The sequence below is a fragment of the Myxine glutinosa genome, chromosome 2, assembly GCF_964187855.1.
Source record: "Myxine glutinosa chromosome 2, kmMyxGlut1.1, whole genome shotgun sequence".
NCBI classification, from domain to species: Eukaryota; Metazoa; Chordata; class Myxini; order Myxiniformes; family Myxinidae; genus Myxine; species Myxine glutinosa.
Genome location: NC_136262.1, coordinates 87,760,967 through 87,785,956, shown reverse-complemented (window position 1 = coordinate 87,785,956; position 24,990 = coordinate 87,760,967). Strand labels below are relative to the sequence as shown.

Sequence of the window (24,990 nt, the reverse complement as noted above, 5' to 3'; positions counted from 1 at the left end):
CATTGAACATGAAAACATGCACAAACACAAAAAAGATGCAATGAAGGGAGCGGGAGACAAGAGAGGGAGAGAGAGGGAAGCACACAAGCACAACAACAGAAGAGAACAGTGATGTCGGTAGATCTGGGGAAGGGGAAGGGCTGGAGGAGGAGGGAGGAATGAATGATGAATGAATGATCGTTTTAAGGCCATTTTCCCCGCTAGAGGGAGCGGGGGTTAGCATTGCGGGCCCCATGACAATCATGGTTCCCTGTTTGAGGCAATGTTTTTATGGCCGGATGCCCTTCCTGACGCCAACCCTTGGTCGCCTCTTACGATGCGCAGGGATACGGTGTACCTATTCTAAACCGGGGTACACACCGGGATCATTCATCCCAGCAAGCTGGTCCACAATTTGCTGACCTCGGAAAAATGACAGGCTGAATGGGGGGGGGGGGGGGGGGGGGGAAGAGACGTACACGGTATAAAGCAAAGCAACACTTCTAGGAATTTCAGGAATGAAGTTGGGGATTTAAAGAGGTGGATTTGGGGTGTTTTAACGGGTGTTGAAAAGATCAAGGTTTTGGATGGGGGAAGAGAAGAGATGGTGGTGAACAGCTGTTTTAAAGACCTGGAGGGAGGAGTGGGATTGAAGAGAGTGTGGGAGATTGTTCCAGAGGCGGGAGAAAAGAGGAATGAAAGAGTGAAGGTGAGCAGAAAGTCTTGATTTTGGCAATTTCACCAGAAGAGGGTTGCTGGCAGATCTTGTGCGTCCTGCAGGAATTATGTCTGATAATAATAATAATAATAATAATAATAATAATTAATAGCCCAATATGATATAAAATATAATATAATATAAAATATAAATATAATAATATATAATAATCAGGAAAAATAATAATAGCCCCATCACTTAATGGTGACGAATCACTTAAAAATTATCGGATTCGGATCCGGACCCGGCTCTTCACCAAAATCGAACTGATTTGTCCTCGTCGCATACCCAACCTTTCCACCAAATTTCTTCCGAATCCGTCCACAACTGTTTGAAATATTCTGTTCACAAACAGACAGACAGACAGATAGACAGGGCTGAAAACATATAACCTCCGACCACTTTCGGTGGCGGAAGTAATCATTGCAAATCTTTGGATGAAATGAAAAAAATTGCATCGTGTAATGATTGTTTTTTTTTTATTCGATCCGCAAAGCATGATTAATATGCAAAGTATAGTATATCGTTATAAGTTAAAGAAGAGAAATCATTACAAATCGAATGAGAACAATTCTGCCTTAGTGAGGACTTGTAACTGAACATCATGGAATGCGTTTTGATTATGAGCTGGAAATTACGTTCAAAGAACATCACCAAACGTCTGGCACAGCAGTGTTATACACTTGTCATGGAACCAGTCTCCGTTGGGTTTCATGTGTCGTGAGAGAAGTCTATTTACCGTTTCCCAACGAGGCTGCTTGCCTGACAAGGCCAGGCATTGAAGAGATGTTCCAACAACAGCCCTTTGTACATACGTGTTTAGCCTCTGGTAATAGTGAATGTTACCAGGGTGTGTCAAACCCATTTCATGGCGGTTTGTTTCCAAACTTCTATCAAGATCAAGCCCTGGCATGTTTTGGAGACCAGGCCTCCGCATACCAGCACAATGCCGTGGGCTGAACTATGCTACGTGAAAGGCTGAGTCAAAGTCTGCTCTCCTTGTTCATTTGAATTTATGGAAAATGACGCCATAGATTTTCCTGTTCAAATGTTGACTTTATTAAACGTTTGCCATGCCATGTTGGCTTACCAGGAGGCCATTTCAAAAGTTAAACATAGTTAGCTGATTGCAACAGAACAACGCAACACAAGGAAAATAGTTCAATAAGACAGTAATACAAAGGGACGCAAAGCATCCACATCAGCTGTTACCCTTCCTGACAGTACGAGGCAGCAATTACGAGCTTTTGAGTAGATATGATTTATTATACTCATAATTAATTGATTGCTGTAATGGTGCATTGCTGCTGCATCTTGGAGCACAACATCTTACACATGGTAATCTAAAGTCAGCTGTCCCTTTCAGTGGCTTTCAGCTTTCAGCAAATTATGCTCCCTGCAGCCATGTGCTACATACAAAGGGAGATGAAGAAGATAAAATAAGAAGGAAGAAGAAGGTGTATTATCTGCATCGAGGATGTGAATGTGAAAGATTGCAGGCTATCTTTTGATAAAGAGAAAGAAATTGTGCAATAGCACCCTGGTAACACTTTTTGTCCCCCACGCTTCTGACAAGGTCAGAGACGGGGACATAAAAATGAGCTCTGTCCAACCGACCGACTATCCGTCCATGTATTTTTGTATACGTGAAATTTCCAAAACCATTGAACATTTAGTTTTCATATTGCAGATATTCCTCATGACATTATCTCATCCTGATTAGATCACGGCAGCGATTGGCTGAATTATGTTGCCATGACAACCATCTCAGTAACTTGGCTTGTGCACGCAATATTTTGAAAAACCGTTCAAGATACAGTTTTCATATTACACAGATCTATTCCTCATACATACCAAGCAAAAGGCTGGGGACCTAGAGTATCAGCTCCTTTCTGATATAGATTTTCAGTGAAATTCAAATAAACACATGCGGTGTCATACAAGTGCATCTTAAACTTATCACTTACCTCCCTCCTCTCCAGTAACACTGACGTGCAACCACATAAGCACAAGTTTTCCCTACTTATGTTATGAGTTATGTAAAGTAGAATAAGTTATGCTTTGAGTTTTGTTGCCTTTCCAAAATGAAAGTTTAAGTACAAGAAAGTTGCATGTCCATTGCTGATGTGTGCAATGTGAATGTTAATTATAAATGGATGTAGATGATAATTTGGAATCAAAGTTCTTTATAAGAATGGGATTAATACATAGAAGGACAAGGAAATTCATAAAATAATTTAATGGAGTAGAGCTTAAGAAAAACTGGTGTTGACTTAACAGTTAAGGTGGCTGGTTTAAGATCTTAGGGTCTTGAGTTTGAGCCCCTGTCATGCTTTATTTAAACTAGAAAGAGCAATCAGAAATTGCAGACCCGAGCCAGCACTTGATTTCAGTGGTTTTTAAGGCTTTTGTGTTAAAACAAATATGGCGGCCGAACCACGTGACCAATGACGTCATCATTTTGTTTTTCTCCACCAATTTATCCCTAGATTATGCTCAAGAAATTTCATCTTAATCGGATGAAGTCTAATTATGACGTCATAATGGAGGCACCTATGACATCATCATTAACATATGTTATTCCACATTGAGAGTTCTTTACAATGAGCCATGTCTCTATTTTTTTCTTTGCAGCGCTTTCGGAGATATAGAGGTGCAATTTTTTTCGGATTTTCCAAGATGGCGGCCGAACCACATGACTGATGACATCATTATTATTATTTTTCTCCACCAATTTATCCCTAGACGATGCTGAATAAATTTCATCTTGATCGGATGAAGTTTTGTACTGGTCGAATTATGACATCATAATGGAGGCACCTATGAATCGTCATTAACATATTTGATTCCCCACGGAGAGTTCCTTACAATGAGCCATGTCTCAATTTTTTCTATGCAGCGCTTTTGGAGATATAGAGGTGCAAAGTTTTTCGGTTTTTTCAAGATGGCGCCCATACCATGTAACCTATGACGTCATCATTGTCATTAAAATATATATACAGGTGAAGTTACACATATGGTGAAAATTTCCTATCAATCGGACCAATGGTTGCAGAGAAAATCATATTTATTCTGTGTGGACAAACAAAAAGACCTGTAGGCAAGTATAAGTGAGTGGACAGACAAACACACAAACAAACAAATCAAAAATCACTCATAGAGCGACACTTGGCAAAACAGAACAAAGTAGAATAGCACTCAGTAGAGCATCCTTTTGACCTCAAAAATAATAAGTGGTTGAATTCAGTGACCTGATATGCAAATCGTCTTCAAATTTTAAGTTAATCGGATGAAAATTGACAATTTTAGAAATTTGGCCTATGTTGACCTTTTGGCCTATGTTGACCTCAAAAATAGTTGGTGGTTGAATTCAGTAAGCTGATATGAAAATCCTATTCAATTTTCAAGTCAATCAGATGAAAATTAAGGATTTTAGAAATTGAAAAAAAAGTGGTTGACCTTTGGCCTATGTTGACCTTGTGACCTATGTTAATCTCCAAAATAGTTGGTGGCTGAATTCATTTAGCTGATATGCAAATCCTATTCAAATTTCAAGTGAATCGGATGAAAATTGAGGATTTTAGAAATTTGAAAAAAGCGGTTGACCTTCGGCCTATGTTGACCTTTTGACCTCAAAAATATAGACGATTGTGTCGGACCACGAACTCTACCATTTGGTGAAGTGTCGTGAAGATCGGTTTGAAATTGTGACCTGTACGCAAGTATAAGTGAGCGGACAGACAAACAAACACACACAAAAAACCGGAGTTATCAACATACTTGTCAAAAAAAAAAGTTTTTGCCAAGTAACAAACGGACTGAAATGCAATACCCTCTCCTCTGGCGAGGGTAATAACACCAGGTAGGTTGACTCAGACTGTAATCCTTCCGAAATCAGCTAAATGAGTACCAGCTTATTGGGAAGAATGAGCCACATCGGAGTGGCGAATCGTCCAGGATTGTGACTCGGAGCAAAGGAAAAACTTCTTCGGCAGCCCTGTGCATCTGAAAACAAGAAAGGAGTGGTTCTTCTTCTTCTTTTTCAAGAGAAATGTCACAGCATCTAAAATACTGGGATCGACATTTAATTGAGGCACTTAAAAATTAGGAGAAAATTTGTGAAATTGAACTTGAGCGCAATTCCCTGCAATTTATGTGAAGTAGGCCAGTCGTGTGCTCGATTGGCAATGGAACAGATGTGATATAATATATACAATTTGGCCAATCATGGAGAAAGCGTACCTTTGCTTGCACAATTAAAATTCAGTCGAGTTATAATTACTGATTAATAATGGCTTTTAACTTACACGACATAACCAAATGTCATCGGATGGCCCTTTTCAGTTGTAAGATTTGTGCAAGTGCATGTGTGATTTTTATTTTCAATTTTTTCCCTCTACAACCAGGTAAGGATGGGAGATGCCATGAGCTGGTGGTACACTGCCTGCTTGAAGGCCTGGAGGGAAGAGTGGGATAGCACAGCCTCTGGAAGATGGTTCCGCATACTGCAAAGTGAGGAATATATGAGTTGAGATTTGCATTCAGCCTGAATATTGGAAGTTGTAAAACCAGGAGTGAGTTACTGGAAGAACGCGTGCATCCTGGAGTTGCAATATGATCGAGGTTGATGTGAGGCCAAGAACTTCAATACATTTAACCTCTTCCAGCCTCTGACCATATGAATAAATAGGTGGGTTCATTTGACTATCTTTACACAAAGATGCACAAGGAAATTGGACACAGGAAGAGGCCCGTTGGCCCATCAAGCCTGTTCTACATCTACACCATATACATTTAATCCAACAGTTTATAAAGCTAGATTCACTGAGAGAGAGTGTTTGGGTGGAGGAATGTGGATGAGAACAGTAGTGCAAACACAGACATCAACAGGGTGTTTTACATACATGTATATATTTTATTTTCAAAAATATATTGATTATTTTAAAAATATTTAAATTTTTATTATTATTATTTAATTCAGAGGTGTTTGGGGGTCATCACGGTTGTAAGGTGAGGAGTGAACAAACCAAGTCAACACATTCAACAAAGAACAAGACCCTCTCAAAGATGTCTCACGACACAGATATTCAATCACCCATCCATACCTCAGCTACCCACCATAAATTAATATACAACTCTATCCCCAATGCATGAAGGTACCTATATAACTCAAATTCAAAGCTAACTACTGTTTCTGCCGCCACTACTTTCCAGGAAGAATATTTCATGCATTAACTATTTACTCTCCGAGTGAAAGACTCCCTGAAAAAGAGTGAAAGACTACTCCGTCCACTGCATAAACCATGAACATCATCATAAACAGTATGAATAGCTAGAGAAGGGTCTCATTGCTCAGTTTTAGTGCATCTTCTCCCAGAGGAGGTAGTTAGCAGAGTTCCATTGAGAAATGATAATCATGGGTCAAAAAGTGGGGGAGCATAACGTGAAAGAACAAGGGGAACTGCAATGCAGGGAATAGCACACAACCTTAGCTCCAACTTGGAAAAAAAATGGATTGGATGGGATGTGACGATGGCATAACGAGGCCCTATCAGAGATTCAATGGCTATACAGCAAGGCTTGTTGTACTTTGTAAATAAAATTGCGTCATTTGTTCCATCATTTTGGTAGGATCTTACAGTAAGGTTGCAAGATTAATACAATTGGTAATTGTGAGATTTAGTGATTATCAGTTTTTGGAATTCACCCTTTTGTTTAAAAAAATTTTTTGAAACGTCATGCTGATACATATGGAATTTGCAGAACTGATGGGGATTGCAAGACACTTCAAGAGCACACTTTTTTTCTTTATTATTATTTTTTTTTTATTATTATTTTTGTATACAAGATCGAGGCTCGTGAAAGAGCTAAACATTAATCACACAAAAAGTCAAACCGACACACAAAACACAAAAAACAAGGGGAGCGGCAGACAAGATGGGGGAGAGGGGGAAGGACACAAACACAACATTTGAGAGCAGGGACATCGGGAGGACTTGTGGGGAGGTGGGAGACGTATCAAACACATGAACACTGCAAGGACTCTGGGGTGAAACTGGGGTGAACTCTGGGGTGAACACTGCAAGGACTCACTTACCCCAATTAACCGCACTTACCCCAATTTACCACACTTACCACAACCTCAGACTTTACCACACTTATCCCAACCTCACAATTTACCACACTCACCACAACCCCACACTTCACATGTACCACATTTACAACAAGCCCCTAATTGATTCCACATCCCCCAATTTACTTTACCAAAAGTTGATCCAGGATTCGAGAATGGCAAAAGGGGACGAGGGAAATTTAGAAAACTCTCTAAAATGAGATTGCTTTTTTTATTATCGAAAATGACATTGATAGCTTAGTGACATGATTCGTGTATGGTCTCTGGACAAAATACCAGGAGAATTAGAGAGTTCATAGAACACCTTACCCCACGCAATGTTCAACTCTATAATTAATTTAAATAAAATAATGATTTTAAAGGTCGTATAAAGAAAATTCCTGGAGTTAAGCACACTGATGCAGTCTTATACACCACCTTATATAGCATGTCCAAGTACTGCAAATCTGGAGGTTTTCGGAAGCAATAAGAAGACGATTTGCGTTTAGTCTGTTCAAGTAAATAATTAAATTAAATTAAATAAAGAATGTAAAGGTCATATAAAAAATATTCCAGAAGTTTACTGCCATTGACGCAGTGGCTATTACAGCACCTTATCTAATATGTTACATTAGTTCTTCGTGTCGCTTGTTTGTATTCTATATGACGTCCTTAAAAACAGTAACCTTCCTGTTTGGAATGATTTTCAATTTTGTTTGACTGGCAGGCAGACAGAGAGAGAGAGAGCAATACAATGGCATCCATGTCCGAAGGAAGCGGTTCAGTTTGGCATTTTAAATATTAAATAGCGAAAGCCATGACATGAACAAAACACTTTATAATCATCCTTTAGAACCCTTTATAATTACCCTTTAAAACCAATCAGAATGACCCTTTAGAATCACCCTTTATAATTATCCTTTGGAGCCCATAAGAATTACATTTTAGAATGACCTTGTAGATCCCATTAGAATTACCCTTCAGAACCCTTTAAAACTCTTTAGAATTACCCTTTAGAATTACCCTTTAGGACCCTTTATAATTACCCTTTAGAACCCTTTAGAATTGTCCTTTAAAACTAATTACAATGACCCTTTAGAATTACCCTTTAGGACCCATTTAGAATGACCCTTTATAACCCTTTAGAATTACCCATTAGAATTACCCTGTAGAACCCATTATAATTACCCTTTAGAATGCTTTAGAATTACCCTTTACAATTACCCTTTAGAACCTATTAGAATTACCCTTTAGAACCCATTATAATTACTCTTTAGAACCCATTAAAGTTAACCTTTAAAACCCATTAGAATTATCCTTTCGAATCACCTTTAGCAACCCTTTAGAATCCATTAGGATTACCCTTTAGAATTACCCTTCAGAATGATCCTTTAGAACCCATTAGAATGACCCTTTAGAATTATCCTTTGGAACCCTTTAGAATTACCCTTTAGAACCCATTAGAATGACCCTTTAGAATTATCCTTAGGAGCCCATTATAATTACATTTTAGAACCCATTACAATTACCTTTTAGAATTACCTTGTATAACCCATTATAATTACCCTTTAGAACCCTTTAAAATACCCTTTAGAACTTTTTAGAATTATCCTTTATAATTACCCTTTAGAACCCATTAGAATGACCTTTTGAATTATACTTTGGAGCCCATTATAATTACATTTTAGAACCCATCACAATTACCTTTTTTAATTACCTTGTATAACCCATTATAATTACCCTTTAGAACCCTTTAAAATACCCTCTAGAACTCTTTAGAATTACCCTTTAGAATTACCCTTTAGAATCCATTAGTATTACTCTTTAGAAAACATTAAAGTTCACCTTTAGACCCCTTTAGAAATATCCTTTAGAATCACCTTTAAGAACCATTTAGAATCGATTAAAATTACCCTTTAAACTCCATTAGAATTACCCTTTTGAATTACCCTTTAGGACCCATTAGAATGACCCTTTTAATCATCCTTTAGATCCCATTTAGAATAACCCTTTAGAATTATCCTTTAGAATGATCCTTTGGAGCCCATTAGAATTACATTTTAGAACCCATTACAATTACCCTTTTGAATTACCTTGTAGAACCCATTAGAATTACCCTTTGGAACCCTTTAAAAATACCCTTTAGAACTCTTTAGAATTACCCATTAGAATTACCTTGTAGAACCCATTAGAATTACCCTTTAGAACCCTTTAAAATACCCTTTATAACCCTTTAGAATTAAACATTAGAATTACCCTGTAGAACCCATTAGAATGACCCTTTAGAACTCTTTAGAATTACTTTTTAGAACTCTTAAGCATTCCCTTTACAATTACCCTTTAGAACCTATTATAATTACCCTTTAGATCCCATTAGAAATACTCTTTAGAGCCCATTGAAGTTACCCTTTAGAATTATCCTTTGGAGCCCATAAGAATTACATTTTAGAATGACCTTGTAGATCCCATTAGAATTACCCTTCAGAACCCTTTAAAACTCTTTAGAATTACCCTTTAGAATTACCCTTTAGGACCCTTTATAATTACCCTTTAGAACCCATTAGAATGACCCTTTAGAATTATCTTTAGGAGCCCATTATAATTACATTTTAGAACCCATTACAATTACCTTTTAGAATTACCTTGTATAACCCATTATAATTACCCTTTAGAACCCTTTAAAATACCCTTTAGAACTTTTTAGAATTATCCTTTATAATTACCCTTTAGAACCCATTAGAATGACCTTTTGAATTATACTTTGGAGCCCATTATAATTACATTTTAGAACCCATCACAATTACCTTTTAAAATTACCTTGTATAACCCATTATAATTACCCTTTAGAACCCTTTAAAATACCCTTTAGAACTCTTTAGAATTACCCTTTAGAATTACCCTTTAGAATCCATTAGTATTACTCTTTAGAAAACATTAAAGTTCACCTTTAGACCCCTTTAGAAATATCCTTTAGAATCACCTTTAAGAACCATTTAGAATCGATTAAAATTACCCTTTAAACTCCATTAGAATTACCCTTTTGAATTACCCTTTAGGACCCATTAGAATGACCCTTTTTAATCAACCTTTAGATCCCATTTAGAATAACCCTTTAGAATTATCCTTTAGAATGATCCTTTGGAGCCCATTAGAATTACATTTTAGAACCCATTACAATTACCCTTTTGAATTACCTTGTAGAACCCATTAGAATTACCCTTTGGAACCCTTTAAAAATACCCTTTAGAACTCTTTAGAATTACCCATTAGAATTACCTTGTAGAACCCATTAGAATTACCCTTTAGAACCCTTTAAAATACCCTTTATAACCCTTTAGAATTAAACATTAGAATTACCCTGTAGAACCCATTAGAATGACCCTTTAGAACTCTTTAGAATTACTTTTTAGAACTCTTAAGCATTCCCTTTACAATTACCCTTTAGAACCTATTATAATTACCCTTTAGATCCCATTAGAAATACTCTTTAGAACCCATTGAAGTTACCCTTTAGAATTATCCTTTAGAATCACCTTTAGAAACCCTTTAGAATCCATTAGAATTACCCTTTAAAACCCAGCAGAATTACCATTTAAAACCCATCAGAATTACCCTTTAGAATTACCCTTTAGAATCCATTAGAATTACCCATTAAAACACATTAGAATTACCCTTTAAAACCCATCAGAATTACCCTTTAGAAACCATTAGAATTACCCTTTAGAACCCATTAGAATGACCCTTTAGAATTACCCTTTAGAACCCATTAGAATTACCCATTAGAATCACCCTGTAGAACCCATTAGAATGACCCTTTAGAACTCTTTAGAATTACTTTTTAGAACTCTTTAGCATTACCCTTTACAATTACCCTTTATAACCTATTACAATTATCCTTTAGAACCCATTATAAATACTCTTTAGAACCCATTGAAGTTACCCTTTAGAATTAGCCTTTAGAATCACCTTTAGAAACCCTTTAGAATCCATTAGAATTACCCTTTAAAACCCATCAGAATTACCCTTTAGAATTACCCATCAGAATTACTCTTTAGAATTACCCTTTAGAATCCATTAGAATTACCCTTTAAAACCCATCAGAATTACCCTTTAGAAACCATAAGAACCACCCTTTAAAACCCATCAGAATTACCCTTTAGAACCCATTAGAATGACCCTTTAGAATTACCCTTTAGAACCCATTAGAATTACCCATTAGAATCACCATTTAGAACCCTTTATAACCCTCTATAATTACACTATACAACCCTTTATAATTGAATACGGTGGGTTAGAAAGGTTCTTCTTCATTTTTGACGGATGGATGGACATAGCCAAATATTGAAGCAACTTCACCGTTTAAAAATTATGTCACTCCTCTCTGCGCATGTGCAATCAGGACGAATTCAGAGCTAAAGTACTGTTTAACGTCAGGTTTGTTTTCGATTCGTTTTCAAAATATAACATTCAATTGAAATCAAGTTGTTCCTCAATCATAAACTGACGTTTGTGGACAGAAAGACGGACAGAAGTAAAACCATTGCTTAACCCCACTTTTTGCTTTGCGTGCGTGGAGTAAAAGTGACTTATTCTTTAATTCTGGTACAATGAACATACAGTAGAGTCTATTGCTTTTGCTAAAGTATGAGGTTCAAACCCGCCATGCCACTTCCCATCCTTCCCCCAACCCCCTCTTCCCCCACCCTTCTCCCCAACCAAATCTGTCTCTGTTGGGGTATCATTTTGGCAAATGCTAGTCAGAAGTAATGGAGATCATTTCCCAAATAATTAGGAAATAATAATAATTTTTACATTGAAACAAAGTGATGTCATTGAAACATTGAAACAAGCCGATATTCAAATGAAAGTTTTGTTGGATTTAACTTAGGAACAACTTACACAAAGTTAAATGGATGCAAAAAGTGCTCCATTTATGATCACCCAACACTAGAATCCATATATACTAGGAGTAATATAGTGTGTCCCGGAAATTTCTGGTCACGTGGGTCATGGGCACCATTTTGTATCCATCGATAGCTCATTGAATGAGCACACCGTAGCTCATCGTTCTTTTTAAATTGACAGAATGTTGTGCCATTCGATGCGCCAATCGATCAGAGAAGGGTTTCAAAATGTATGGATTCCCTGCGGATGCGGAAGGAAAATTGTTTGGGAAAATAAAGATTGACATCAGGTAGAAACCGATTTCGAGTGGTTTCTGCGCCAGGTAAGGTGTAGTTCTGCGTGTGTATGTATATGTGGGATGCTGTAATCGTATTGTTGTTGACAGTTGGGTACAACTTGTAAAAAGACATAAATTTATCATGGAAACATGTATAGATCATTTATGGCATATCAGGAATATCCTGAAAAGTTGCTTACAAGTAAACACGTCACGTGTGTGTCTGTAACGTAAGTTTGTTTATTTATTTATTTATTTGAATTAGTCTATGTGTTGCAGTTAACATTGGTTAGCAACATGACATGGTTAATGATACATTTAATGAAAATATAAAAGAATGAAGGATTACATGCACATCCATGTTTCAACAGCACAATGCTTATTGTGTTGGGAATAAATTACAAGTTGAAAAAAAAGAAGCCCTTCTGTTTCACTTATGGCTCATCTCCATTCCAATGCAGCCCTCTTTTATTCCTTCTTTGTTCTTTCTAAATCTCTTCTTTCCTGTTCCGTTTGATTGCAGAGAAAACTAGAACGGCACTCAGAAGAGAGCACACCTCCGCCTGTTTGGCCATATCACTCAATGGTGAAGAATCATTCAAAACATTCTACTAGCCGGATCTGGATCCGGATCTTCACCAACATCGAATCGATTCTTCCTTGTCGCACACACAACCTGTCCACCAAGTTTCGTCTACATCCATCCATAACTTTTTGAGATATTCTGCTATGCATCGTTTTTGGCCCGATCACCAATGGTGAAGAATCACTTAAAAATTAAATAATTCTCATATCCGAATCCATATTCAGATCTTCACCAAAATCGAATCGAATCGTCCTTGTCAGACATCTAACCGGTCCACCAAGTTTCGTCCACATCCATCCATAACCTTTTGAGATATTCTGCTATGCATCGTTTTTGGCCCGATCACCAATGGTGAAGAATCACTTAAAAATTAAATAATTCTCATATCCGAATCCATATTCAGATCTTCACCAAAATCGAATCGAATCGTCCTTGTCAGACATCTAACCGGTCCACCAAGTTTCGTCCACATCCATCCATAACTTTTTGAGATATCCTGCTATGTATCGTTTTTGGCCCGATCACCAATGGTGAAGAATCACTTAAAAATTAAATAATTCTCATATCCGAATCCATATTCAGATCTTCACCAAAATCGAATCGAATCGTCCTTGTCAGACATCTAACCGGTCCACCAAGTTTCGTCCACATCCATCCATAACTTTTTGAGATATCCTGCTATGTATCGTTTTTGGCCCGATCACCAATGGTGAAGAATCACTTAAAAATTAAATAATTCTCATATCCGAATCCATATTCAGATCTTCACCAAAATCGAATCGAATCGTCCTTGTCAGACATCTAACCGGTCCACCAGGTTTCGTCCAAATCCATCAATAACTTTTTGAGATATCCTGCTATTATCGTTTTTGGCCCTATCTCTCAATGCTGAAGAATCACTTTAAAAATTCTAGTAGCCGGATGCGAATCCGGATCTTCACTAAAATATAATCATTTCGTCCTTGTCACATACGCTACATCTTTGCCAAATTTCGTCCGAATCTGTCCACAACTTTTTGAGATATTTTGTTAACAGACAAACGGACAGACAAAGAGACAGGGGTGAAAACATAACCTCCATCCACCTTTAGTGGCGGAGGTAAACATTACCTATCCATACATCGTTTTATGTCCTAGCTCCTCCAGGGTGGCCTAGGCACTCGAGGTACGTGTACTTATCTCTTCGCTCTTTAGCCTGGGTTTGAATCCTGACCCAGTCATAGATTGTCATCTTGGTATTTCACAGGAAGGGTGATTCATCAATGGGCGTGACATACCTCGGATGAATGTTAAGCCGGATATCCCGTCTGCTATCATTAGTAGGTGGATGTTAAAGATCCCACGTTGGCCTTCGCCAAGAGAGGCGAGCTATCACCGGCATCCTGAACAAATTACAAATTCCTGCCCTGACTAACTGTTGGGAAGGCAATGGCAAACCACCCAGTATCACCCTTGCCAAGCATGCAAGCACCTGCCTTCAGGTGCAGCACACAAGATCAATCAATCAATCAATCAATCAATCTTCTGTATCTCTTTCTCTTTTTTTTCACTCACATTGTTATCTTTCCTAATTCTCTATTCTCTTGATGGTGTGCGCATCTGGCATGGATCATGGATGGTGTGCGCATCTGGCATGGATCATGGATGGTGTGCCCCATGTCTGTCTTTCACTTTCCTTCTTCCACTTCTTTCAAATTTTTGCATTCTCCTACTCACACGCTCTGTACACCTCAAATTTTGCACTCATCAGTGTGAACCTTCACTCTCGCATCAAACTTAATTTTGTCACGGTTTCTGTGATATGTTTTAAGGTTACAAATCAATCCTGTTCGATTGTATGCTTATTCTGACACGTTAGAAGAACGGAAATAAATTGTTAAGTCATATAATCTTCATTTTGGGCACAGAGAAAGACAGATTGCTTAGAAAATGGGCACATTATGCTTTGCACATTGGGCACAGGTTTGGTGTGCCGCTACTCCTAGTATAAAGGGACTTTACCCAATACTGCACCCTCCCTCACCATTCATAAACCCCATGAATTGCTCACCTCTCTTCCCCATGCTTTTAGTTTCTTCCAAAGTCCATCTTCTCCAGCCACCATGACTTCACTATGTCCACATTCTCACCTATTCTCTCCTCCCTCGCCATTATTTTCTGAATGTACTTCCTCCTCAATGGTGGCGTTAGGGCCATGCAAGCCAGCCAAGAGGCAACGAGGGCTCCCACACGACTGATTGTGGTGCACGATCTTTCGAGATGGGGCCCCCGAGGATGGTGGTGGTGGTGGTGTTAACCACAGTGCAAAAGGAATGTTGCAACTCAGGTAAAAACAATGTCAATTGATGAATCGAGGAAAAAAAGTTTCCCCCCTGTTGTTTAACTAGACAAGACTATTACAAAATTAGGAGGTGAGGTTAGTAGAAAATGCATGTTAAGTGCAATAATAACTACATTTAATGTATACAAATGCAACAAGAATGACAATAAAATGTGGAGAATGCATAACGTCAATAGAAATCGATATTGTTGAGCAAATCCACACTACGATTCGTTGTACAATCAACAAAACCCCTCATTGGTAAATGGACTAACCCATGTGCGCCACAGCGGTACGTTGTGGTTTTGTAAATCAGAAGTGTGTTGGCGAAGCCAAAGATGAAACAAAATTACTCCAACGGCGCTGAAAAGTGAAAGATAGCTCAACAAAAGGTGAAAATGATTGGAAAAATCACCCAAAATTAACTTAATTTTCATTACACAACAAGCAGTGGAGAAATTGCAACGCCACCATGTTCCGAACCTCCAAGGCAGGGGGTGGAAGGGGCAAACAAAGAAGCCACAAACCTTCATCTTATCATCATATGACATAATTTGTCCCCTTGGCAAGTTTGGTTGAGATTGTATAACTGAGTTCCAAATGCATCGGCCACGGGCACGCAGACACAGACAGACACCAAATTGCGTATTTTAGTATGACGACAGAGGCCCCCACTGGGTCACTATTGTGTTTTGCACGAGGCCTCCAAATGTCTAACGCCACCACTGCTCCCCCTGATATAATTTATAGACTTTCCCGATGCAACATCAAAGATGATTAATTTTAGATTCCGTTATCGGTGGAATTCCTTTGAACAAAGGCCATTTAGGAACTATCCCATGTATTTAAACTGAAAAAATGCATGTTTGAGTTCACCACGCTTTGTCCATTACTTTTAAACAGCTCACATGACCCTCATATAGTTAGGCAGCTTACCCATTTTTGGGGGAACGACTTTACAAAAGTACCATTTTTATTTTAGTGCTTCATTGGACCATATGCAATAGAATTAGGACCGGAGGCAAGACATATACAGTGTTTGACTTTTGCGCAAATACGACTCGCACAGCATAATATCGAGCAATACATTTATGCAAATAAATCATCAGCTATTGGAGTTGGACTAAAATCGTAAATACATAAATTGCTGGACAAATTACCTTGAACAACATGTTGTCTGTTCTAAAGCTATATTGTCATTACATCCTTGTAGTTGCGTACATGTTAGATATATGAGAGGTGCGCGAGTCACAAGTATAACGCATTTGTATAAACACTCGGTATTATATTACTAATGATTATTACATGGAAGCGAAAGATGTATTATGCAGGCATGCATAAGTTTTACAAATAACACTGCATGTAATGAAATAAAAGTTAGCCTCCTTGTTGAAAATATATACATAATTGGTTTTTGTCCAATAAAAAGGTGAAGAACACTGTATATTTCTTGCCTCCGCTCCTAAATCTATTGTATATGGTCCAATGGACCACCAAAATAAAAATGGCGCTTTTGTCAAGCCGTTCCCCATTTTCGATAAATATGCTGCTAAGCTGCCTGATTAATACCTTTGCAGATGATACAGCCCACAGCCATGATAAATCAATTAATTATCAAATTCAAATACTGTAATCCATGTATTTTGCCTTAAAATAATTTGCTTCCACAACTTCAGGGCTTTTGGGGCCTTGATCTTTATGTCCTGTAAAATCTGACAATGTATTGTTCGGAACAAAATGCCAAGGCAAGGTTTACAAAAAGGACAATATCAATAATGGACGACATGATAACTAAAGCGAGTCACATGTTCATCACCAAGTGGTAAATTTGTGGGTTAAATGCTATTTGGAACCAAATCGAATTATAAACTCATTCTGTGCATTGAGAAACAATCGTTTTGGGGAAACATTAGGCTGGCAGTCATGCTTGGAGGTGTAATACATTGGTACCTAAAAAAAATTCCTTACTCTTTGCTTCAGAGAGCATACCAGGGAGTCTGATAACCTTGTTTGTACTTCCTCATGAAGGTAAAATATTACAATCCTATCCACCGCACGAGTAGGCCTTTCGTTCAGGTACCGGTACCACAATGAATTAAATAATGATTAGGTAACAAGTAAGCAGCCATCTATGTGGAAAGAATTGCAGATGGGATGGAGTATAGGGGATGGAGTTTGGGGCAGGGATAGGGATGTGATGAATTTTCTTTTTAAACATCAAAGCGAGAAAAGGAAGGGCATAGGAGAGAAAAAGAAAAGTGAGAGAGATGGGGGAAGGGGAAAGGGGACTAAAGGAGGAGAGGTAAGGGAAATGCATGAGAAAGTGGGAGGGGTCAAAATGTTCACCTTTTTCTGTACATATTACAAAGATGTTCATGTATGGAAATTATTATGCGCTGACACTCCACACGTGCACGCACACATGGTCACAAGGAAATGGGGCTGGCAGGATGGCCGAGACCCCAGAGGTACACGCACTCGCCTCGAAGCTGTCAGACCTGGGTACAATTCTCAGGCCAGCTATATATTGGCATCCTGGTGTTTCACAGGCAAGGTGGTTCTTCAATGTGTGTGCCGTCTCTCGGATGGACGTTAAACTGGGCATCGCTTCTGCCAGCATTAGTTGGTGGGCATTAAAGATCCCACGGTGTCTTCGCAAAGAATAGGCGAGCTATCGCGGCACCATGAACAAATTCCAAATTCCTACTCTAACCTACAGAGGGCATTGCATCGGCGGCTCAGCCGTGCCCTCAGCTAATGAGCTACCCCGCAGCATTGTGCTGCATACTAAAGAAGAAGAACAAAGGAAGGGGATTGGGTGGAAAGTCATACATACAGATCGGAGTGCCAAGCATTCTGCCCACTGGACGGAGCTTCCAGTGTAACTATCGCATGACACACATGGTGTTATCACAGCTATGAAAACGATTAAGTACATTCACGACAATGACAATTATAAGGGATAAGGATGCCACATCAAGGGGAAAGATGCAACTTACGAGGTAAGTCCATTCACATGTGAATTAAATTGAAAAGAACAGATGGTACGGGCGATTCGGGCCAAGCAGCCTGTTGTGCATCTTTGAAGGTTTATTTGTAACTGTCTCGGGCTTACAATTAGTGAATGAACGTCGCAAACGTCCTCGGCAGACGTTTTCAGCATTAGAAAGGGAAGGTAATGTGGACACCTTGCACACGTTTAAGGAATCCTCGGTAGATAAAGAGCATTGGAATGGGTGAGGGAAGTGGCAAGTGGATGAGGGGGAGGGTGGGAAGGGGTAAGTTTAGGGTGAAGGAACAGATGCTGAACTGAAGACAGAAGCAAAACAGCTGCTTGACACAGCATGTTATCCCTGTGCGGAAAACGCTGGCAGGCGAGAATGGTGGAGGCAGATATAGGGAGCGGCTTTGAAGGAAACTACTGATAGTTGGGTCGAAAAGACGCCCAGTTTATTTAAAACATTGCAAGCAGACACACGAAATAAGAACTCTATGAATTTCCTTCCCTCTTACCAGTTCTCTTGTTCTTTTGAGAATTGTCGTACAGAATATGCGAATTGTCTTGAGGTAGGGAGCTGGAACACAGTAGCAGATTTCACACCGATGTTGAAAGTCCAAGCCCCTGGAAAGATTCAAAATGTCAAAAGCAAATAACATGGCTAAAAGTTGGCGGACGTGTGCAAAATGTAAAGAAATTAGAGTCACTTGACAAAGTGTGAAGGGTTTCTCAAAGTTGTGCAGCAAGAAGTAAGTGACAAACTGAATTTTATTGATGGGGTAAGAATGATACATCTACAGTAATTGAAAAATGAGTCACCACTTTTTTTTTTTACTGTGGTCAGGGCATTGTAGTTCAAGTGCTCAGATCGGAGTGCCAGGCATTCTGCCCACTGAACGGAACTTCCAGTGTAACTATCGCAATGACATTCACCGAGCAGTGAGCAACAAGGAAACCGAGCAGACAGACTTCGTGCGCGTGATGCAAAGAGCAGCGTCTGCTCGGTTTCTTGATAGCACAGTGAATGTCAGATAATAAATAGACAGACAGACAATAAATAGTTTGGCAATTCAAGTCACGTATTTACTTTAGAAAAGACAAACATCTGAGTGTGTGTGGGGTGTGTCATAGCACTGGGTCACAGGCTCGACAATCAACCTAAAGGAATTTAGTCACGTAAGGCTACCGCAGTGAATCGCGTGAGCTGTGGAATTTGCGTGGAACAAACCTAACCCGTGGAAACCAAGGCCTGCAAGATCCTTGGAATCTCCCGTGATGAAGCTGAGTCTACGGGTCTATCACTTTCACATCGAAGACAGGTCGGTGGTCTCTTTGTCTTCCACCACCTCTTTTATAGTCCTGCACCAGATCCTCTGCTCTTTCCATGCTTTGTCCCCTCCCCCAACACTCCCCCCAACCCTTCTGCACACTCGCCTCTAAGCTTCACCAAGTTCCTGCAGGGAGCACGCGGTACACCAGCAACCTCCTTCTAGGTTTTCAAGTCAACTGTTCACCACCATCTGCATGTTCACCACCCCTATCCCAACCATGACCTTTTCTACTCCCGTTAACTCTCCCCAAGCCCACCTCTTTCCAAATTCCCTGGTTTTCCTTCTTGAGAGTTTGCTTCTGTATCCATTCTTTCCACCATCTGTGTCGTTCCCTAATCCCCATTTTTTCTCACATCCCTTATCTTTGGAGTCTCCCTCTATTCTTTTTCCCTCAACCCCATTGTTGTGTGTTTTCCCCTCTCCTGCTGCTGTTTGTTTTGTTCTGTTGCGACCTGATCCATTCTATGTTCCAGCTCCTCCGCGAGCCTCGACTCTATATAGAAAACCTATGGCATGGGAATTGGGTGTAGCATTGGTGGAGTCACAGCGGCTGTTCCAGTACATGTCACAGTTACTACTGATCACCGTATTGAATATGTGATATGCATCATTGGTTAAACATACATGTAGAGTGACATTATCAGAAGGGCATAAATAATTTATTGCCATAAATGAATTGCAACTTTCAAAATTGTACATCCAATGAGGGCATTTCTGCAAGAATGTCAGGAGAAAGTGCTCATTGAGGCATTGAGCAATAAATGCCCATCAGCACAATCAATGAAATAAAGAGACAAATAGGCTTTTAAACAATCAAAGGCACAAGGTAATAGTGACACACAATAGCGAATTACTATCTATCTAGTTGATCAGTCTGGCTTCGAACGATCTAATTGATCAGTCTGGCTTCGAAGTGGCAATGCAAGGTTCGAACGCGTCGATCAATGATGTCTTAGAGATGTGCAAATTGGATTTAAATCTAATGAGATGGCAGGCCAGAGTGTCTGACATTAACTTTGGCATTGACAATAGCTTTCCTTGTTCAAATGGCCCAGTGATCGGGAGCGTTATTGTGCATATAGATGATTCCTGAACCATGTTGGTGAAGGGAAGGTAACACCTGTTGTTGTACAATCTCATTAATGTATCGATCTGCTGTCAGATTCCCATGGATATGGATAAGTTACTGCGAGAGGTTTCAGCAATACCAGCCCACATCATGACACTTCCACGTCCAAAATGTGTGGCTTCCTGTGCACAGACTGGGATGTATCGATCATTGCGTATTTTGTAGACCAGTGCAAGGCCAGCATGCTTTTAATGAGAAAACTGGATTAGTGACTGATCATAACTCTTCCCCTTTACCTCTGTGCCCATTGGATGAGCTCATTTGACCATTGCAAGCATGCTTCAATGTGGCATGGTGCAGGTCTTGGACACTGAACAGGATGACGAGCATGGATCCCTGCATCACGGGGACGCTTCAAGACATTGACACTTATCCTACCAGGGAACATGTTTGAAGTACTATGGCCAGTTTGAAACCAATCGAGTAGATAGATGGGTCATGCTAATCTATCGACCCTGTGCAGAATCGTTATCCAGATACGTCCACTTCTTCGCACAACTCTTGTTGATCCAGTAGCTTGATAATATTTTCTAGGATCATAAAGAGTTCCTCTCCTCACGTTAAAGAGCCTTGCAACTGAACTAATGGAGGACCCACTTTGAAGGTGTCAAATAATTTTATTCCTTTCATTTTTGATAGACATGGCATTGTAATGGATTGTTAAAGAGTGTAATCAGTGTGATTTTGGGGTGACCCACACACTGGTGTCTCAGAAAGACTGTTTCAAATTTGCTCAGAATGCCTCGAGTTCATGTATCATCAAAGTTTATCAATGTAACAGGTACAGTGGATGGCAGCTTTCTGGCTTCAAATTGATAAATAGGACCGCAGGTACTGAAGCTCATCTGGCTCAGGAGCAAAAGTCACTCAAACCCCACACAGACCCCCTTCAGACCCTGATATTTTTAATGCCATGAACAAACTTTGGTACATCATGGGCGATGAAGGTTGTGATCAAGTTTCATTGAAATTGTGAGTGTAGTTTCGGCAAAATACCTATTTTGAGAAGAAGATTTTGAGGGGAAGAGAGCAAATACCTTTTTGGGGGGGGGGGGGGTGGATCAAACCTCCCCTCCACCATAAACCCCTTTAATGAGCACAGATTTTGATGCGGTCAATACACCTTCATTAGGTGTCAGATATGCAGCTTGTGCCCAAGTTTCATCGAAATCGTGTGTGTCGTATCGGAGAAGAGAGCAAATACCTATTTTGGGGGGTCAAAACCACCCTCCACCATGGACCCTACAATGAGCACAGATTTTGATGCGGTCAGTACACCTTCATTATGCATCAGATATGAAGCTTGTAGCCAAGTTTCATCAAAATCGTGTGTGTAGTTTCTGAGAGGAGAGCAAATGCCTATTTTGGGGGGTCAAAACTTAGAGTCTTGAGCTTGAAGCCCCTGTCGTGCGGTTGAAATAACACCAGGTGGCTTGACTCAGCCTGTCATCCTTCTGAGGTCGGCAAAATGAATACCAGCTCACTAGAAACAGGGGCACTGCATCAGCGGCACAGCCGAGTCCCCAGCAAATGCTGCAGCCAAGCAGCCACAGGCTGCATACGAAACAGTAAAAATCTTGTGGGTTCGGCTGAAGAATGTATTTGGCCAAAGTCTTTTCACAAACCGGCTGGCAAGGCCTGCCGTTCAACTGAAGAGGGCAGGAGTTGTGTAAATTGTTCAGGGTGTTGGTGAAAACTCACCTACTCTTTGCAAGACTGATCTTTCACATGCACCACTTAACATGCGCAGACAGGACACCCAGCTTAACGTCAACCCAAGGAACGAAACACTTGTGACGCAACCCCCTGCATGCGAAGCACCGATCCGACAGTTTACAATCAGGTCGGGAATCAAATCCAGACTAGATAGCTTAAAGAGAAGTGCTCTACCACAGCACCAACTCCCTCTGCACCCACCACCTGTCAGACATGACAATCATAAATACATTTAATGTGTCATTCTGAGGACTTTGTTCATGATGGTGAGTTCCCAGATTGGAATGTCATATTTTGTGTTTAATTGTCTGATATCCTTTTAATTCACATTCAGTACTCATAGTATATGTACAAGGTGCTCCATGAGCCTTACATAGTCATCGTAGAAGATAGAAACATAACTGTTTAAGAGTTTAAAAGAGAAAGACGAAAGTCGGTTGTAACAGCAATGATATTGAATACTAGCCGAAACCCGTGGAACATCCACGGAAGGGAGGATGTGGTGTATGGATGGCATAGGGGATTTGCTTGTCCGAGTAAGAGTTAGGAAGAAAGATGAGAATGAAGAGTGCGTATATGAACAACGATCGCCGACACCGGCACAAATGCATGCTCTGGATTGTCCACTTAGTGGACGGCTTGCTTTCGCCTTCGCCTGTCCAATCAGCGGACGGCTTGCTTCGCCTTCGCCCAGCAGACGCCAATACGATGGCGTCGTAAGATGGCGTCGTATCGGCAGTTAATCGGATGCTTTTGGGCCCCAACGTCGGCTAATTCAGATTTTTCGAGTATGGCTGTACGTGATAAACAAAGAGCGCGGTTCGTAGATCGTAAATCCATTAGTGCCGTGGGCATCGGGTCACTGGGTGCGGCGTAAAAGGGATAACAAAGTCGAGTCCTTACGCTATTATTATATAGATGTCATGAAGGGTCACGCTCGCCACTCCGTCGAGATCCAAAAAGTGTTGGAGACATTTCGATTGGGACAATGAAAAATGCTGAACTAGAACGGCACTCGGTAGAGTGGATAATCTCTACCAGGCTGAACAGTTTATGTTTTGTATCCCACTGATAGGCCGGTTCTGGATTCGGACCTGAACCCAAATCGAATCGCCTTGTTCTCGTCACCTACCAACTCGTCTACCAAATTCATTCATAACTCGTCCATAACCTTTTAAAATACCATGTTATATATCACTTTTCACCAGATCTCTCAATGGTGAAAAATCACTTATAAAAATAAATAATTCTTGTAGCCGAATACATATTCAGATCTTCACCAAAATCCAATCGAATCGTCCTTGTCAGACACCCAACCTGTCCACCAAGTTTCGTCGAAATCCGTCCACAACCGTTTGAGATATCGTGATATATATCGTTTTTCGCCCTATCTCTCAATGGTGAAGAATCACTTAATAATTCCCTGATCCAGATCTGGATCCGGATCTTCACCAAAATCTAATTATTTCGTCCGTATCACACACCTAACCTGTCCAGCAAATTTCGTCCAAATCGGTCCACAACTTATTGAGATATCCTGTTCATAGGCAGACAGACAGACAGACAGACAGACAGATAGATAGGAGTAAAAACAACCTCCATCCATCATCCTCAGGTAGCGCAGGTAATAAGAAACTTTCACGTTCAAGTTTAACATCCCAATTGTCACCAACGGTCTGGATATGAGAGATGCAGTGAAAACGATGAGCACGACACAGGTACACCTTACCTGCGCCGTGGAAAGTTCTTCAAAAGTAAACTTTTGAAATTCCAAATTTTGCAAAGGTGTAAATCCTTTATTTGTATAATTTTTATCAGTAGAGTAAGCTTATAGACCTGTAGTACCTGTAGACCGCAATATCAATATACAGACCGTTAGTTTTAAGAGCCTCCCTAAAGTTAAGACGAAGTTGCTAAACTCGTGCAAAAGCAAGTTTGTGTGTTTCTTTACCCCGAAGGTTTCCGCTTTGTCCTCACCTTGTACAAGTACGACGGAGAGCACGCACAAGCCGAGAGTACACCTGGGTGCCATTGTCGTCAAACGCACTCAGGGTCTCGAGAAACGTTGCTGAGCGGGGATCCCAGGCCGGGCTCTGCAAAAGGAGTTCCGCGGGACGACGCGACCGATCCGCTTTGATCGGCGGGAAAACGAACAGGAAGGAGGAGGTGCGGCCGGTGCATGCCTTCAGGTGCCGCGCGGATCGCCTGTTGGGATGACGTCACGCCGTCTCTCTGCCCACCAAGACTCACCTTTCAGGGGGAGGTGTGATTTCACTCGCGGTGGGAGGGGGCACTCGTCTCCGAGCGCCAGGTGAAGTGGGGGATAGGGGGCGTCGGAGCTTTATTTAGTTATTAACACCGAAACTCACTAACTGTGTGATTACATTTATAACGTTTAGAATCTGCTTTATAACGGAGAGGGACGTTTCCCGGTTGGCAACGTCGAGGCGCCACTAAAGAACGTGTCCCTCCGGGTCCTCGAACCCGATGGCGTCGCCTCTGTGGGATTTGTCCCAGCTTGCGCCAGATCCACACCACCACGATGAGAAGGATCGCCTCCGCGTTGCCATGACGACGCACACACCGCCATTACTTTATCGCGGCGTCATCAGCGCACAGACCCTCTCAGGTTCACAGAAGCCCGGACCATAATAATAATAAGAAAAAGAAGACGTCATGCGTAGCACGATACTTACAAAATCCGCCCCCCCCCCCCCCCCCCGTCAAAGTTTTCCATTGATACAGCAAATTGTCCATTAAATGAATGTTAAAATTTACGATCTTGATCAAAGCTCGAGTCAACAGGATGAAAAGTGACAATTTTTCAGATGAAAAATGATGATTTTAGAAGTTTGACCTTGAGTTGACCTTTGACCTTTTGACCTCATGAATGGGTGGTTTCCCAATTCAGTGAGGCAA

At 40.4% G+C, this 24,990-nt stretch overlaps 1 protein-coding gene across 1 annotated transcript in view; it reads right to left on the bottom strand.

Annotated features, from left to right (window-relative positions):
• LOC137421619 (integrin alpha-11) overlaps positions 1–24,229 on the bottom strand; it is a 111,900-nt gene extending 87,671 nt beyond the window's left edge. Inside the window, exons 1-2 of the mRNA XM_068107848.2 lie at positions 24,049–24,229; positions 18,411–18,519 (exon numbers count right to left, since the gene is read on the bottom strand). Coding sequence (XP_067963949.2) covers positions 18,411–18,519; positions 24,049–24,103 — 164 coding nt within the window. The 5' untranslated portion in view covers positions 24,104–24,229. The remainder of the gene's footprint in view (positions 1–18,410; positions 18,520–24,048) is intronic.
• Between the last annotated feature and the right edge of the window lie 761 nt (positions 24,230–24,990).